Source organism: Vombatus ursinus, unplaced genomic scaffold (assembly GCF_900497805.2).
Source record: "Vombatus ursinus unplaced genomic scaffold, bare-nosed wombat genome assembly UNPS02014803.1, whole genome shotgun sequence".
Taxonomy (NCBI): Eukaryota; Metazoa; Chordata; class Mammalia; order Diprotodontia; family Vombatidae; genus Vombatus; species Vombatus ursinus.
In genome coordinates, this window is record NW_020954581.1 from 9379247 (window position 1) to 9398559 (window position 19313).

The 19313-nt window shown below is 35.3% G+C and overlaps 1 protein-coding gene across 1 annotated transcript in view; it reads left to right on the forward strand.

Annotated features, from left to right (window-relative positions):
- ADGRL4 (adhesion G protein-coupled receptor L4) overlaps nt 1-12671 on the forward strand; it is a 136563-nt gene extending 123892 nt beyond the window's left edge. The window contains exons 14-16 of the mRNA XM_027873969.1: nt 8681-8772; nt 11001-11169; nt 11520-12671. Coding sequence (XP_027729770.1) covers nt 8681-8772; nt 11001-11169; nt 11520-11582 — 324 coding nt within the window. The 3' untranslated portion in view covers nt 11583-12671. The remainder of the gene's footprint in view (nt 1-8680; nt 8773-11000; nt 11170-11519) is intronic.
- Nucleotides 12672-19313: the final 6642 nt, after the last annotated feature.

Here is a 19313-nt window from a genome sequence, read left to right on the forward strand (position 1 = left end):
ATGGTAGTGATTTTAATTTTACTTTAGGACAGCATTTGTTGGTTATGATTTGTGCCAGCATTTTGGTTTATTTTTTTTTTGTTTTAAGGTAAAATATAGGCATAACCTAAAAAATAAATGAATAAATAAATGAAGGCCTTCTTGAGAATGTGTTCAGAAATGTTGATGTTGACATACTTGCCAAATATGCTATATCTAGAGCATAAATTATAAACTTTCTATTAAATTTTCATAGCAATGCATAATTTTATGACAAAATTAATACTTATTTAGACAAGGTCTTAAATATATTTAGCTATCAAGTATTCATATTTTAAATAATTGAGATTTTTCAGAGCAATTATAATTGCAAAATCTCGCATGTACTACTGCTGAGCATTTCTTTATTCTAATTTAATTTTTAGCGTCTCTTGCTGCTCTCCCCCCACCTCCAGCTTTCCAATGCTCTACATGACTAGTGCTGTAGCTAAAGCATTTACAGAAGCACTGCCAATTGGGAGGAAATAATAAGAAAAATCATACAGGAGACAAAACCGAGACGGCTTGATTGCCAGCTTGTGAGCAATTCTCTGCAATTAATATGGCATACTTTTAAAAAAAATTGGAAGCTTAAACTGTTGCCTTGTTAACTGTTTAACACTATGGTACCCTAACTAAAATAACACATTGGTTGAGAAAAGACCACTAATTCATGCATGTCTTTGGCCAGGCAGACACAGTAACCTGTGTCTTTTGCCCTTGACAAAATTGGGGCTATCGTAAACTGGTTAATTTCAAGATAACAGGAACAGTTGAGGAAATATAGCAGTTCTGAACATCACACATTTCCAAGAGAGCCAGATTCCATCTGATGTATGTAAAAAATTCAAGCCTGCATCTAAAAGAGTAGCAGGAGAAATTTTCTCATTCTTTTTGGTGAGATCTGACATCAGCATATAGATGGCTTCATCAATTATTGAGAATGAGACTAAGAAAAGAAAAATGACTGATTTGGGGGGATTCATTTTGAAGTCTGAATTTGAAGCACTCAGACTGAATCAGGACTTGTATATCTAAATCTTTCAGAATTATCTCCTGCTTTTTCACTGGCTCTTCATGCTAAATTTTCCAGTTCTAGAAAGACAGGCACTGAAAGAGCTCTAATACACTGAGACTAGCAGCATAGGGTGCCCACTGATCTTCTGCAAGGAATATGTATCAAGAAGGAGAGTACAGATTCCAGTCCATAAATAAATATCCCTGAAGTTGGAATGAAAAAAAAAATCAACAGACTTCTAAATTGAATAATGACTTTCTTTCTCTTGTTAGAAGTGGTCTCTTCATTTGGTCTAGGTAAATGTCACCCCTGTGTCCATTTCCAGTCTTTCCTGTAATGCAAGGCATGGTGGGGGTTACTAGAGAGTTTCTTTCTCCTTTTTCACACTCTGGATGTGCATATTCTCCATGCTCAGTCCTAAGAAAGCTTCACAGCCTCTAGTAGTCCAAGAACTATAAAACAAGCCAACTGTGAATCAGTGCTCATTTCTAAGTTTTTGTGTATTTTAAAGCCTCCAACAGTCAGGATAAAAATAATGGGACTAAAGTAATAATCCTAGAAGCAGCTAGGTGGTTTTCTGCCTGTAGTCAGGAAGACCTGAGTTTAAATTCAATGTCAGACACTTACTAGCTGTATGACCTTGGTTAAGTCACTTTCCTTCCATTTGCTTCAGGTTCTTCATAAATAAAATAGAGATAATAATAATAATAATAATAATAGCATTTCCCTCCCAGAGTTGTGGGGAGGATCAAATGCGAAGATATTTATAAAGAACTCTGCAAACCATAAAGCTTTAAATACTACCTATTGTAATAGGTAGTTTATGATAACATAGGTATATATACACATACATACATATACATATATAAACACATATATGTATACATATAATATAGGTAGTATATATATTATATTATATTATAAAATAATCAATGTGAAGATTATACTAAAGCGTCCACTCTATACAAGGAACTATCTAGATTCTGGAGGTAATTTTCAAATACTTAGCATCTCAAATGGATCTATGATTTGATCAATGTTGGCAATCCCTCCAAGATTGCAGATTGCACCCCATCCATACCTGCTCATCCTGAGTAGGTCTTAATTATGTCCTCCCTTATGACTGCCACAGAGGGTACGCCCAATGTGTGGGGACCTTCCCTTGCTTTTACCTATTATTTCTAGGATAACAAGGGAGTACACATACATCCCATTGTTCAGTGTCTCTAATGCTTTTCCTCATAAGTAGAATGTAAGCTTCTTGAGGACAAGAACTGTGCCATTTTTATTTTCTATCTCCAACACCACCCAGAGACTAAAGACAACAATGTGGTAATAGTCTTCCCTTCAAGAAGCTTACATTCTACTCATGGAGGAAACCATTAGACATACTCAATCCTTTAAGTACTACAAGCAATCTTCATGAACATATGTTACCAAGGAGCTCTCTTTCATATATATTTTCTTATATGTCCTGGTCTGTCTCCTCAACAACATCTGCTTCTTAAAGACAGAGATATATCACACTTTTTGTGTCCCTTTTGTACATAGCAGGTGTTCTACAAACATTAATTTAGTGGTCTACAATAGACCCATCCTGAATACAGGCCTAGTTAGAGATATGTCACTGAATTACAGAATAAGTGAGTGACTAGCAAAATTAGTCACTTAATTTGCTCAAGTCACTGAAGACTTCCAGGTCACTGATAAGAGAAACCATTGGGGGAAAATATGGAAAATCAAAAATGGGAGGACTTTGTGTGGTTGTTGTTGTAATAGTACTTAGATTATCTGTAATTTAAAACTGTATTCATTAATACATGTTAAAATGTTAGTAATTAGTTTTCACTTCTTTTTTATTATCATTTTGTTTCATTAGAAGACTGTGATCAAGAATTGTCTCATGTGTTTCTTCCCTTCAGGATTTCCTCTGCCCATCAAAAATTAATGCTAAAGCTCAGATTGCAAAAATTCCATAGCCAGGCTTACCTTTCTCCTGATATCCTCAATCTGATTTTACCTATCGTTTTCTGCCCTTGCCACAGTCAGTCATTCACTGTCAGTTACTTATGTAAATGTCCTTCCTTCTACCTGTGGGTAGAGCCTTATTCTTCTTGTCTACTTCACCTTGTTTCCCTCTTTCTCCTGTATTTGTGTCTTCTTCCAAATCTCTTCATCATCTTCACCCACAGTGGCTTTAAGATTATCTATACCTTTGATATTCTGTGAAAACTTTTACTGGCTCAAATTAGGCACTAGTAACTGCAAGTAACTTATACCATACTCAACATGGTTAAGAGAGAATATTTATATAGAATCCTAGTATCATAGATCTAGAATTGGGCAGCACGCACAAAGGAAGGTATTTTTAATCCTTTCATTCTAGGAGTCACTAAATGATCATAGGAACATAAAGAAATGTCACCTTACAGAATCAAACAAATCACAGAATTCTGAGTTGGCTGGGACTTTTGCAGCATATTAGTCTAACCTGTGCCTGAAAAAGAATCCCAACTATAATGCACAAGTGATAATCCAATCTTCACTTGAATATTTCCAGTGAGGGGGAACCCACTGCTTCTTGAGATGGCCTAATGCATTTTTGGATAGTGCTGGTCATTAGGATTTGTTTTCCCTGATGTCAAGCCTAAATCTGTCTCTTTGCAGCCAATATATGTATTTATGACCTTTAAGGCCAAGCAATTACAAATCTAATCCCTCTTTCACATGACAGACTTTCAAGTACTTGAAGACTGTGACCAGGTTTCCCTTGAGTTCTTCTGGCTAAACATCCCTAGTTCCATCAACCACCCAATTTTTATAGGATAAGGATGCAAAGCCACTTTTGTTTGACTTCATCAAGGAATTCTTCAACTTATCAGTGCCTCCAAAATGTAGGGTCCTGAACTGAGAATCCATGATTTTTTTATTACCATTTTATTTTTTCCACTTAATAATACTTTTTTTCCCAATTACATGTAAAGATAGTTTTCAACATTCATTTTTATGATTTTGAGTTCCAAATTTTTCTCTGTCCCTCCCACCCCACCTCCTCTTGCATCCCACCCCCTCCCAAAGACAGTAAACAATCTGATATAGGTCATACATGTACAATGATGTTAAACATCTTCCACATTAGTCATGTGAAAGAAGGATCACAACAAAAGGGGGAAACCACAAGAAACAAAAAAATAGTGAAAATAGTATGCTTCGATCTGCGTTCAGATTCCATAGTTCTTTCTCTGTATGTGGATAGCATTTTCTACCATGATTCTTTTGGAACTGTCTTGGATCATTGTGTTGCTGAGAAGAGCTAAGTCTATCATAGATGATCATCACACAATGTTACTGTTACTGTGTAAAATGTTGTCCTGGTTCTGAGCATTTCACTCAGCATCATTTCATTTAGTCTTTTCAGGTTTTTCTGAAATTCATCTGCCCACCATTTCTTATGGATAGCACAATAGTAATCCATCACATTCATATACCGCAACTTGTTCAGCCATTCCCCAGTTGATGGGCATCCCCTCAATTTCCAATTCTTTGCCACCACAAAAAGAGCTGCTATAAATATTTTTGTACATATGGGTCCTTTTCCCTTTTTTATTATATCTTTGATATACCTATATTGTAGTGGTAGTGGCTCAAAGAGTTTACACAGTTTTATAGCCTTTTGGGCATAGTTCCAAATTGCTCTGTGGAATGGTTAGATCAGTTCACAACTGCACTAACAATGCATTAGTGTTCCAATTTTCCCTCATCTTCTCCAACATTTATCACTTTCCTTTTCTGTCATATTAGCCAATTTGACAGGTGTAAGGTGGTATCTCAGAGTTATTTTAATTTTCATTTCTCTAATAATGATTTAGAGCCTAGGGTCCATGATTTTTTAAAATATTTTGGTAACTATTTTCCTTTATAATCCTGTGTATTTTATTTAATGCTTTTAAAAAGCATTATGCTAAAGAGAAATCCATAGACTTCTCCAGACTGCCAAAGGAATCCATGATATATAATAAAGATGAGGACCCCTGCTCTGGATTTAGTCTGACCAGGACAAAGTGCAGAAAGACTATTATTTCCTTATTCCTGGTAGCTGTTTATTGCTTAATGTAGTCCAAGGCTATATTCATTTTTTTCATTGTCATTTCACATTTAAATTATTGTTTGCAAACCAATAAAGCCCCCAATTGTTTTTTTCCAGACAAATTTCCCTCTAAAGAGGCCTCTCCAGTTTTGTACTCATGAAGTCAATTTCTTATACCTAAGTTCAAGATTTTAAATTTATTAATATTAGATTATGTCACTTGTTTTAAGCCCAATGTTCTAACCTTTTAAGAACCTTTTAGTTCTTACCTGTTTTAGCTATATGTCATCCTCAACTTTGATAAGGATGTCATCTATGCCTTTAACCAAATCATTGGTAAAAATCCCATCTGTGCCCTTCACCAAGTAATTGATAAATATGTCAAGCAGCATGGTCACATGACAAAATCCCAAGGGATAGCTTAATGTTTACTCTCAAAATGGCCCTAAGGAATTTTAGACTGAGAGTATGTGAACTTCCCATTGTGATCTCTGGAGGCTAAGGAAATGCCCTAAATATCCTTAACATCCCCTTAATATGTCATTGTGGATTTCTTATCCCTGAATTTATCAAAACCCTTCTTGAATCTATTTATATACTTAAGAGGTATATAATGACATCTCCAGATAACAAGTTCCATATGCTTATAGCTCATCTCATCAAGAATCCAAGAAGCAAATGAACGTAAATTTTGGATTAGCCCCAATCGTAAATAATACCATCAGTAAAGAGAAGCTTTCAACATGGGCACACATGCAGATTTAGAAAAACATCCAAGGATGTCCTTTGTGAAATGAGAATTAGTTTGCCACCGCCCAGCAGCACCTGGTTTTTATGAGCACAAGAACAGTTTTCCATTCTGTATTGGAAAATGTAGTTTCCAGACATGAGTTGTCCCTTGGGAACATTGCAATTCCCTGTTCCCCAATTTCAGCATATGGCACAGGACTGCAAAGCCCAAACAAGTGAGCACTCCACAGAACCCAGAGTGGTGTGAGCAACAGTTTTCTCTCCCTGCCCCAACCTAGAGCTAGCTATATTGGAAGCAAAACTTGAGAAGTGTTGCTAGAACATACTGCAAATTACAAAATGTGTGGGTCTTTGGAACTGTTTTGAACATTTTCATATTTTCTAACTCCTGTTTTTACCAAGATAACCAATGTAGCTTAGAATGTCTCACAAATATTTTCAAGACATAAAAAGTAACTTCTAGCATATTTCATGTGGGCTTTTCTTTTTTTAGCTTTTGCCTTATACAATATCCATACTGTCTTAATTGATGATGCTAGGAAGAAATTATGGTCTTTTAGAATTGGGAAAAACTAGAATTAATCCAAAGGTTCTTACATTTCAGAGGAACTGTGAACTTGGTAAAAAAAAAGTTACATCTTCAATGTCATTAACTTCTAAATGAAATTTAGCCTTTCCTTCAATTATAAGCATAGGCAACAAACATTATTCTGAGAAGTGATCCATACTATGAAAAAGATTAAGAGTCCCTGGGATAGTCAGGTTTTTTATGACATTGGAAATTATTACATAAAAATATTACTTATTTGTCATAATAGTTACCTGAATGACTACTCAAATATTCTGTCACCTAATTTATTTAAATCAATTTTATCACCCCTCTGCAATTATGAAAGGTCTTCTCTTCTCTTGATAGGGAAGCATTATTCCCATTAGGATTAATTAATGAAGTAATTAGAATTAATGGACATTTTCCAGTATAGAAGAGCCTAAACCTCATCTTATAATATACCCATAAGATTTTGCTTCCAAAGATCAACCTCATAGAGAAGCAACAGCACAAAATACTTTAGCTCCTTTTATTTATTCTTATACTGTTATATTTTAGCAAATACTGGACCTGCCCTTTGGTTAAAGTTGTAGTATGCACCACAATTTATAAAATTTCCAACAACCCATGAAATAGATCATAAAAGAGAGGCTTCCAATTAGTGTTAGTTCCAGACACAAAGACAAGAGAAGCTTAACAAATTCCCTATTATGATTTGTTTAAAAGTTAGCCGATCATTATAATTTTGTCTATCACAGTTTCAAAAATGAAAAACCATTGGAAAACATATTCAAATCAAGTGTAGTAGTTTAAAAAAAGCCCTAGATGAGGAGTCAGGGTACCCTGGCTTTTCAATGTCATCCTGGGGCAAGTTGTATTGTATTAACTCCTGTCAATTAGGACATCTGTAAAATGGGTGCCAGTTTATTACCTTTGAGGTGTGTATATTTCATAGGATGTTATGACTCACATTGGGAAATTTTAATCAAAGTGGATTAAAATCTGAGAAATGCTAAACAAATATAAAGTCATTATTATTATATTATAAGCACAAACTATTTAATGAAAGAATATTGATCTAAGTGAATGAATGAAAGATTGAGGACAAGAATTCAAAACTCTTGCTAACTCACATCTAATACTCTTGCCTTTACATGTTGAGGTCACTATGTTCACTTGATCTGAGTACTTCATATAGGGATAAGTACAAAATTAAAGCAAGGTTTGCTTTTCATCAGACCCTCACCACCTCCAATATAAGCTGAACTAATTTCTAAAAATTTACAAAGACAAATAATAACGGGGAGTTTTATCCTTTAAACAGGTAAATAATAATAGTTATCCTTTTTAAAAAATTTTTTTGAAGATTGGTAGGAAAAAATGGTAGGAAAGATTCACATATAATTAGTTCGTGATACCAAATGCAAAGAATTAAATTACAAGTAAGCATATATTAATAGAATCTGAATGTCTTACAGAAAAAAAAATATTACCTTATAAATATTTGAAGAGATTTTGACACAAAATGTAGGAAAGAAAATAAATCCCAATCATCAGTATCATGAGATTAATCTAGAACAGGAGAAAGGGTAGGACACTTCATGAAATCTGACAAAACATAGCAATGGTTTTTAATTCAATTAAACAGACATTTATTGGTATTTGATTATGTGTGGGGCCGTTGATCATTATTTCCTAAAGGTTCCAGTTTTCTTTTACATCCCCCTTGTCCTATTTCAATGGAGAGTAACTATTTTTGTCAAAAAAGTTACTAATAGCATTCTTCATGGAAACCCTTGTAAAAAATGTAACCCATGCCATTCAGTAAAGGATCTATCAAAATTGTTTTCTAAATTATTCCCAACCCTTTCCAAACCCAAAATGACCTCCATGCTCAGGGAGCTTTGATGTTGCTGGCAACAGATGATATGCCCTGATCAATATGTATGATAGTGGGAAATCTGAAGAGCCTTTTTGGCATCTGCTTAAAATAATCTACACTGGGAATAGGAGAGATTTACCAAAAAAAGAAATCAATAAACATTTGTGGCGATAATGTTAAGATTAGGCCAAGTTACAGATTTGCTTGACTCATGTCTATTAAAGGGTTTTGCTTTTCTAAGATGTGAAACTGCTACGATTTTTCCAGGCTCCTTTCAATGTGAAATCTTTACCTCTTTTCTCATCTTCTTCAATATGCCTTTAATCATAACATTCAAAATTATTTCACTGTCAATTAAAATTAATGTTTCCTTAGGTTAATCTGCTGGCTTTTGGGGTGATCATCTACAAAGTTTTTCGACACACTGCAATGCTAAAACCAGAAGTTAGTTGTTATGAAAATATAAGGTAAGTTTTCTTCTAAGTCTCCTTTCTTTGGTAAGGCAGACCCTTCATTAATCTATACTACAAACAATCTATGGCCAAAGTACTCAGAAAATAGCAATTTCACTCTCATTGTTTTGCAATACCATTTAACATATTTTTAAGATTTTTAATCACCATAGATAAGCTATGTTGGTATAATAGAATGTGGGATTTAGAGTAAGGAAGATTTGGGTTCAAATCCTGCCTCATATATTAGCTGCATGACATTGGATGAGACATTTAATCTGTCAAAGCCACAGCTTCCTTATTTGTAAAGTCACAGGGTTCTTGTGAGGTTCAAATGAGAACACAATTCAATTAACTAATTATTTATTAATGCTTACTAGACACTAGGAGTACAAAGACAACAACAAAACAGTCAATGACCTCAGGGAACTTACATTCTAGAGTCAGCTAGGTGGCTGAGTAGAGAGTGCTAGGCTCTGAAGTCAGTAAGACATGACTGAGTTCAAATCCAGCCACAGACACTAACTAGTCATGTGACCCTGAGCAAGTCACTTAATGTCTGTTTGCCTCAGTTTCCTCAATGGCAAAATGGAGATATAGCACCTACCTCCCAGAGCTGTTGAGAGGACATATGAGTAAATAATACTTTCAAAGCTCTTAGCACAGTGCCTAACAAATAGTAAGCCCTACATAAAATGCTAGCTTTTATTTTTGTTATTACTATTACACTAGATGGTGCTTAGCCAACCTTTAAGTGCCATCTACTCAAATACTCCAATGAACCAATAATTTCATTGATGTGTGTCCTCAGTGATCATGCAGATCTCAAACCATGCAAGCATCCCATTTTTGTGTTATTCTTCTCCATATCTTCCAACAAGTTGGCCACAGGAGGTCTTCCCAACATGCTAGGGGTCTTTCTTGATTTCTATGAACATCAGGACGACGGCCTATACTATATATATGTCAGTTATTATTACATAAAAAGGGATTGCACTGGTGTTCAGAAAGCACAAGGTATTTCTTAGTAATTTCCCTTCTAAGAAGGACAAAATCATCTAAAGACATTTTTTGAGGGGGTGAAGAATTAGTCCTAGTTTGCATGTTACCATGATTTTCTCCATCAGCTTTTTCTCCTTAAAACTGATTTATTGAGACCTTGAAAACCGTTTGTGCAGGGAAAGCTGAAGTGTACAATAGGGAACATTGAAAACAACGTACTGTTTGTGTTGCTTAGAAACACTCCTGCAGTTTCCATGTGTTGCACCAGATTTATAGTTAGGATTTAGCTATTGTGTGATTGATGACTTTCTGCTACTCCTTCCCCTCCGCAGTCTCATGGAGGGAGCTGGTTTTAATGAAGTTGAAAATGATTCATTTTCTAAGGAACAGGGCTAAAAGATCTTCCATACTAAGGAGTGATTGGACTAAGAATGAATGAAAAAGCAATCATTAGTTACTTCATTTTCAAGGCAATGAAAGTCATCAGTATAGTCAGTGAATAAGGCTGTATAATATTTCACCAAAAGTCATAGGCAATTTTTTTGTCAAAATGTGTGTATGTACACACACATGCCCATACGTATTATAGGCACATTCATATATGTTATATGCTTGTGATATACATACACAAACACACTATGTCCTCTAACATAGAGATATCAGTACTCTGACCCTGGAAGAATTGAAAGGCATTTGTGTTGTAAGATCAAAAAGAAGAAAATCTAGTTTTATATCCTGCACCTTCTTCTGAATCGCATCTGAAAGGAAGCCAGAAAATTCTTTTGATGTTGTGCACATGGGCTGACCTATGAGCACACAGCACATTTTTCAAGGTTTCTTGGGGAAAATATTTCATAACAGATATATGTTTTACCTTTGGGAATTACATGAACAGTAGATTTAAAATCAAATCATATTGGTCTGCAGTATACCAGAAAGGGGGGAGGGGGAAAACATTTTCAGATTAAGAAAGTCTCTTTAAAAAAAAATATTATCGACTTTTTTAATGCTGTACATAGCTTGCTGTTAGCTATGTTCCTGCAACAGTGCAGCAGCACACCCTAAAGGCCGCCCCATGTAACTACACTAGGCTTTCTTTTTTTCATAATTCAAAATTATTTTCAGTCTTTGTTTAAGAAGATTCTTTGGCTTGTGAATTTTCCATAGTGTAATCATAGAAGGCTTCAGAATGTCAAAGAATGTACTGAAGTTTCCTTTGTAATGTTATAAATATGATTTAGGTCATGTGCACGGGGAGCCCTGGCCCTGCTCTTCCTTCTCGGAACTACCTGGATCTTTGGGGTTCTCCATGTTGTACATGCATCAGTGGTGACAGCATACCTTTTCACAATCAGCAATGCTTTCCAAGGGATGTTCATCTTCATATTTCTTTGTGTTTTATCTAGAAAAGTAAGTATTTCACCTTCATTCAGTATCTCCTGCTTGGAATGCATAAAACTGATACCCCAATGAATGAAAACAACTATCTGAAAAGAATTCATTGTTTTAACCTTTCTTTCCTAAATACAGTGAATCTCATCACCATTATTATTGATTGTTTATGGAGAGTTTCACACATGGATATTTAAGCATCTCAGTATGATACTCTCCCGTTGTCCTTGATTTTTATAAGAGACTTTGGAAATTATTCGTTGTCCTTGATTATTATAAGAGACTTTGGAAATTTACTATGAATGAATTCACAGAATTCTGTAAAAGTAATGTATTATCTCTTTTGTTTGTCTTTATTTTTTTTCCAGATTCAGGAAGAATACTATAGGTTATTCAAAAATGTTCCTTGTTGTTCTGGCTGCTTACGGTAAATAAAAGGACATTCCAACTCAATACAGGCATAAAGAGAGAAACCAGACTTAAACGTTAATTCATGAAATATGGTATTGTAAACACACCAAGTGATGTATTGGACAGTCAGACTTCAACTCAGGCACGTCATCCACATGATAGAGACTGTCATCAAATATGCAGCTAATCTATACATTCCTACAAGCCATTGTAAATTGGTGTCAAAAATAATAGACCAGATAAGTGGGGAAGGATTGAATTCTTATTAGAGATAGAGCCATATCTATCAAAAATCTTATGTCTTACCTACAGAATGATCAAATAACATGAAAGAACCACTTTTTTTCTTGAACTCTGCCTTTAAAACATGTCTCCCTCCCTCCTTTAGTAATGAATTTCTTTACCTAAAGTGGGTCACTAGATTAGGAATGAAGAGACAGAAGAACAAAACATTAAAAGAAAATGGAGACTCAAAACATTGAGCTGTCCTTCTGGCAAATTTGTCCATGTAAAGTAGCTAAGAAATGGTGAGGATGAAATAAGGACTAGAAGGAATAAACCCCTTTCAAAAATTTAAGGAAATGCTCTGAAGTTAGATTTCTGTGACCACAACTTACAGACCCCTCTTTGAGGGGTTTCCTTCTGTGAATAATACTCTGGGAGAGACTCAGGCACTTCTTAAGTTAATTGTCAAAGGGCAATTGTGCTCTGCTGATTCTTCACTTCTATGCCTTTATAAATTTAATTAAGTAAAAAAATCAATGTTGGAGAAATGTATAACCTCATGTAATGGTCCTACTGCTTGCATGTGTCAAAGACCCACTGCTATACATGTCATTAAATGTAAAGACTTTGTACATAGAGCAGATATTTCTATTTAACTTGGTTTTCCTGAAGTGAGTATTATCAGGGGAGGGGGAGAGGGGGGCCTGGTCTTTTTAGATGCTTTGTTTTTTATTGTCTGAAGTCTTATAGATCCCATTACCAAATGCCCCACATGATTCTAATTTGTCAAAGGACTTTGTAAATATGAAACTGTGCATAAATTAACTTTTCTGTTTTAAAAAGTACCTTTTTTAAAAAATATATTATTTATAACAAAGAAATCACTAAGAATTTCTGTCATATCTTCCCTGAAAACTTTTCTATAGATGTTTTGTTAGAACACGTGTGGGAAAATGTGCTGTCTATCTCCCTGATGGAAAAAAAAATTACCATTTTCCCCTCAAAGAAATAATTGCAGAATTAAATGTAATAATTGCTGCCATGTGAATTAGATCAATATATGGAGTGGTTCACTTTTACTTTAAAAAGTTTTTCCTTCATATTTAAGCCAAGCCCTACAAATGCTCCCCTACAAAATAAACTAATGCCTGAAAGAAATTTTCTTCCATCAGCTTTTCTTAGTTTTCACCAAAAATGAAATGGAAATTCATAGGCCTTCTATATTTGATGACTGTCCTGGCTGGTTGCTTTCCTTTCAGCTCCTTGTCTATTGCATGGACAGTCTGTGGCCTGTCAGAAACATCATCCTGACTGGGTATTTACTAAGTGGCCACACGTGCATGGCCATGTGTGAGTTACTGTCAGGCTGGCTGGCCCAGGAAACATGCTTTCCTACTGCATAATGACTGCAGTAGCCTGGGTGATACCAAGCAAAGCAATTTGTCTGAGAGCACAGAGGATAAGAAGCAATGGCGATGTTTATGTAATGACATCTCTAGGAGCAAGATCCCAGTCACAGATCCATATGGCAAACCTAAAACCCAGGATATTGTATGTTCATCAATCCTACCATTGATGTCAGTGGGAAACCTGGTTTCTAAGAAGACAATTGGGGGCTGGGGAGGGGGGAAATAAATCCCAGTATTTCTCTTACCAGGTTTCATATGGGGGGAATAGAATGCCCTATCTAAGAAAAATGAATTTTTTTTGCTTGTTTAAAAAAATGGATTGGAGATCATATGTCTGGAAACCACCATCCTATTTTCTCTGCTATACTGGAAATTCTACTGACTCAAATGTGATCAAAGTTAAACATTAATGGATTATCACTAATTGTTTAGCCTTGCTAACTAGGTACTTTCCCCCGTGTTCCTCACTTTAAAACCACATGCTATGGCATTACAGACTAGCATTCTGCTAGTCAATCTTCAGAAGTCATTTTATAAAGTAGGGGTTATATGGGATATAAAATAATGAACAAGAAGGGACCTCGAGCAAAATCAGGTAAAAATGCCTTTAGAGTTGGAAGGGCCCTTAGAAATCCAAATGAACAACTGTCTTCATATGAAGCCCCAAAAAGGATAGGTGCACCCAGGAGAAGTGCATTTATACCTTAGCACTGATCAATTTCCCCAAGTCTCATCAAACCTCGGTTTCCTCCTCTATAACACAAGAATAAGTAATGTGAGTGCTATCCACCTCACTGAATGCTTGTAAGGTCAGCATTTTGTAAAACTTGGCTGTAAAAATGTAAGTTTTGATTATCATTGAGTCAATTTTGTGGATAAGGAAAGTGAAGCCATGCTATTTAAATGTCCTCTTCCAAGGTTAATGGCAGTACCAAGACAAAAAAATAAGTATTTTTACTTTAGGCAGGAAACATTCTAGCTACACCCATATGCAAGGGAGTTATTGATCAATCAATCAATCAACAAACATTTATTAACATGCCAGCCACTGTGCTAAGTGATAGTGCTACAAAAAAAAAAAAAAGACAGACTGCCTACTTTCAAGGAGCTCACATTCTAATGAGGAAAGCAACATGTAAATAAGCAAATGCATGCAAGATACAGAGTAAAAAGGAGGTATCCTTGGAGGAGAAAGTCAAAGTGCCATGTTTTCATGTTTGAAACAAGAAGGACACAGAGATATGTTAATCAGTAATGTACAGGGATAGGAAAAAGGACTAGATCTGTGATTTCATTGGTATAAGGAACTCCCTATAACAATGCAAGTAACTTATAGTCTTAGAATGACCTAGATCGGCAAGAGGTTAAGTGTCTCACCCAGGTTCAGACAGCCAGGATATATTAGAGACAGCTCTTGAATACAAGACTTCCTGGCTTTGAGATCTATTCTATATTCAATGTCACTTGTCTCTATTTCCCTTTTGCATTGGCCAGATGGATTGGACTTATAATCTGATGAGTATGGTGAGCTCTTGATATGAAAACTCAACAAATCAATCAACAAGTATTTATCAAGCACCTGTAATGTTCTAAGCACTGATGTCGGCACTGGGGATACAAATACCAGAAACAGTCCGTACCCTCAAGATGTTCACATTCCACTGTGTTCACAGATATATAAACTCAGTGGGTGTGCATATATATACATATATAAAATATATATTGTTGTTATTGTATATATATGCTGTCGTTTAGTTGTTTTTCAGTCATGTTTAACTCTATAATCCCATTTGGGGTTCTCTTGGCAAAGATACTGAAGTGGTTTGCCAATTCCTTCTCCAGTTTATTTTACCAATAAGGAAACTGAGGCAAATAGGGTTAAGTGACTTTCTCAGATTCTCACAGCTAGTATATGTCTGACACCAGATTTGAACTCAAGAAGATGAGTCTTCCTGACTCCAGACCTAGCACTCTATCCACTGCACCAACTAGCTGTGCCTATATTTGTGTGTATGTATGTGTATGTATATGTATACGTATATTTATGTGTATGTATATATACATATACACACATACATATGTGTGTACATACACACACAACAACAACAACAACAAATGCACAGTTGGAGGAGGGGACTACCAACTGAAGAATCAGGAAAGACTCCTTGAAGAAAGTAGCAGTTAAAATGAGTCTTGAAGAACAACTCTGTATTCTGAGAAGTAGAAAGAAGGAGGCAGAGAGCTCCAGTCTTTGGAGTAAGTGTGTGCAATGACATAGAGATGGGAGATGGATTGTGATGTATGGGAATCTCCAAGTCAACCAGACTGGCTGAAGCATAGAGGATGTGTAATGTGTAGTTAGGATAGATTTAGTTTAGATTGTGAAGGCCAAAGAGAGGAGCCTTAAGGGACATTACGGGAATCGCTTGAAGTTTCTTGAGCAAAGTCAGACCCTTCATTTAGGAATGTCAATTCGACAGCTAAATGGAAGATCGTATAGAGATGGGAGAGACTAGAAGCACGGAGATCTTTTAGCAGTCTATTGCAATAGTCCAGAGAAGAGGTGATGACTTCTTCTGCCAATCAGTAGCCAAGCTATAAGTTAGTCAGTCTCCTGGGGCACTCAGACCTTAAGTCATTACCCTTTACTTATATTACAAAACTATTTGGAAATCCATAATCCACATTTGCATAGATAGGCCCAAAATGTAACTGGCCTGGGAAATTTTTCATTATTATATTAATAATATCATTAATAGTAAATGTGTTTTCCTGAATCCAATTTTCCTCTCCCCCTCTGAGATGGATAGGTAAAATCTTAAGGGTGCATGGGAATCATTTGTGAAATGAGCAACAATTTCACATGTATTATTTTGGTAGGCGATAAAGGGGTGCATGAATGGATTTCATGAGCTAAACTTTTTTAAAATGGGAAGAATAGAAGTGAAAGTATGAGACACAGTGATATCCTTTACAAAAACTTACAAGTTACTGCTAAATACATTCAATAGAATGAAAGCTCCAGGAGGACAGGACTTAATTTTGTTCTTGTATTCCCAGAGTCTGGTGTTTTGCACAAAGCAGGCACTTAACAAAACTTTATGAATTGAATTGAATTGAATTGATTCACAATCAATTCTTACAGTTTAGTAGGAAGAAAAGAGATTTATGAATAAAAATGGAGAAGATAAAATAGTTTATAATTATTTAAGCATAGATGACAGACTAAAGCCATAAACTACTTTCATGACGTAAACTACACTCAACACTCTTCGGTAGCTCCCCTTTCCATTTGCACCAAGTTTAAATTCTTTACCTGGCAGCCAAGACATACATCCCCTGTGCCACACTCTGTGTTCAGTTACTTCTCACTACTTATCTATACACATCTCATTGAATCAGGCTAGGACCCTTCCTGTCCCATAAACAGCCAGTGCATCAACATGGATTTATTAAGCACTTATTATGTGCCAGGCACTGTTCTAAGCATTGGGATTACAGAGCCAACAGGATCCTTATTGCCCTCTTCAACGATACTCTCTCTACTCTTGGTCTTTATAAACTACTTTAGCCTCATTCTTTTTCCTGTCTAAAAACTTTTCAGTCTCCACTGCTTATTCTTTGCCTTACTCTTGTCCCTTAAGTGTGAGTGTTCCATAAGCTTCTCTCCTAGGGCCTCTTCTTTCTGTATATGTTTTGTTTTTATTTTAATGATCTTTTCAAAATATCATAGATCTAATTATCACCTCTACACTGATGACTCCCAAATTTAATCATCTGTCCCTAATGTCTCCCATGATCTCTCATCCTGCTTAGTCAGTTGCTTCCAGAACATCTAGAACTGTCCCACCAGTACCTCAAACTTACTTGATCTGGTATCATCTGGTATCTGAATGCATATCACATCTTCCCTAATATAAGTTCTTTGAAGTCTGAGACTGTCTTTTTTTCTCCTTTCTTTTCTTTTAAAAGAAAATGTATCCCTGTCACCTAGTAAAGTGACTTATACATTTTAGCAATTAATAAATGCTTGTTGAATTTTTTCAAGCAAATCTCACACTAATTCCCATCTGCACACCTCTATTCTTGCTGTCCCCCCTGCCTGAAATGCCTTCCAGGATGGACACTCTGAGGAGGAAGCAGCTGCTCGTCTTTTAAGGAAAGATGATGTATATTCCTAAATTCCGTCAAGTGAGAAGTAATCAAGTAAGGATCAGAGGAAAATGAGACAAGCAGCATTATATAGTTGAAATAGGATTGGATGTGGAGTCTAGAGACCTGGGTTCACTCGGCTGTGAAACCACTCTTGACTATTCCATTCTCTGATCTCACCCTTCTCCCAAATGCAGAGCTCACTCAGTACAAAAGAATTTAATACTTAATTACCCAGTCTTTGCAAATTCCTTATGCAACTTGTCAATTTTTAACTTGTATGTGTTTTGCTCCATTCTAGATGTCAGAATGCAAAGCAATGAGCAGAAGTTGTGTAGACATAGCTTTCTACTCTATGTAAGGAACAATTTCTAACAATTAAAACTGCCCCAAAGTAGAACATGTTCTTTTGGGAGACAGAGAGTTCCACATCTCTAGAAGCCTTAAATCTGGGCTGGATGGTCACTTGTCATGTAAGCTGTAGACATCAGATATGAATATCCTGGATGACCTCTTAGGTTCTTTCCAACTTTGAGATTCTGGAATTTAATTCAATTCAATTCAATTCAACAAATGGCTACTATGTTCATGGTGCTATGTTAAGCTCCAGTGCTACAAAGACAAAAAATATTCCACCTTCATACTCATACCCAGAGAGTATGAAGTATTTTCCACTTTATGAAGAATAGAAAAAATCTAACAAGAAATAATTTATCATACGATGAGACAATAAAAACCACACTAAATAGATAGAAAATTTTTTTAATTTCCATGAAGACTACAGAGACCAAAGAAGGAATAAATAAGCATGAGGGCCATGAATCAAAAAATAAAACTCTGAAAGGGAAAGTGAAGATAAATAGTTAAGAGAATGAGAACTGAAATCATTTTTTTAGAAAAAGCATAGAAGATGAAATTTAAAACTAACAAACAAGTTGAAGCAGAAATAAAGAGTATTTTTACTTGACTACTTCACTAAGAGGGAAAAGGAGAGGAAGAGTTAAATAACTAGGTTAAAGGAAGAAAGTAAAAGGAATTAATAAGTTAAGCAATACTCCAAAATGAGGGAAAGGGTAACAAATAGGGGCAAGGAAGAGGTGGGGGAAGAAACCCACGGGGGTTTACCTTCAAGTTAGTTAAGCTCAAGTAACTGAAGAGACAATGTGTTCTCTTTACAGAAAAAGAGGGAGGAGGGAATCTTAATTCAGAACTATAATATTCAAGACAAATGGAGTAAAATATAAACTTAATCATCATGGTTTTAAATGTAAATGGATTAAACATTCCAATAATGTGAAAAATGACAAATCAGGTCAAAGAACAAAACCCCATCATTTGTTACTTGGAAGAAACACACAGAAAAAGCAAAAACATACACAATAAAAATGAAGGATTAGAATAAAATTTACTGTCTTACCAGATGAATTTTTAAAAAGTAGGAGTTGGAATCATGTGATCAGTCAAAGTAAAAACAAAAATTCACAACTTAAAAAAAGGAAACAAACTATATTATGTTGAAAGGAACCATAGACAACACATTAATATCAATATTAAATTTGTCTACTCCAAAATCCTTAGCTCCTAAATTTTTCAAGAAAAAATAACTGAATTATAAGAAGACTTACATGGTAAGACAATAATGGTGGGAGACCTTAATATTCTTCTTTCAGTTTTGGATAAATCTAACAGAAATATAAACAAAGGGGAAAATATAGAGCTGAACAAATGTCTGGATAAATTACAATTAAAAGATTTAATGACATCTCTAAATTGGATTGTTAACATACACATTGCTTAGCCCCACGTGGAATTTTACAAAAATTGGTCATTGGGGTGCAAAGATATGGCAAACAAACATAAAAAGGTAGAAATAGTAAACATATCCTTTGTATCCTATAGCATAATAAAAGTGGTAATCAGTTTAGGGAGTAAAAACAAAAAACACAGACCCAAAAGGAGATTTAC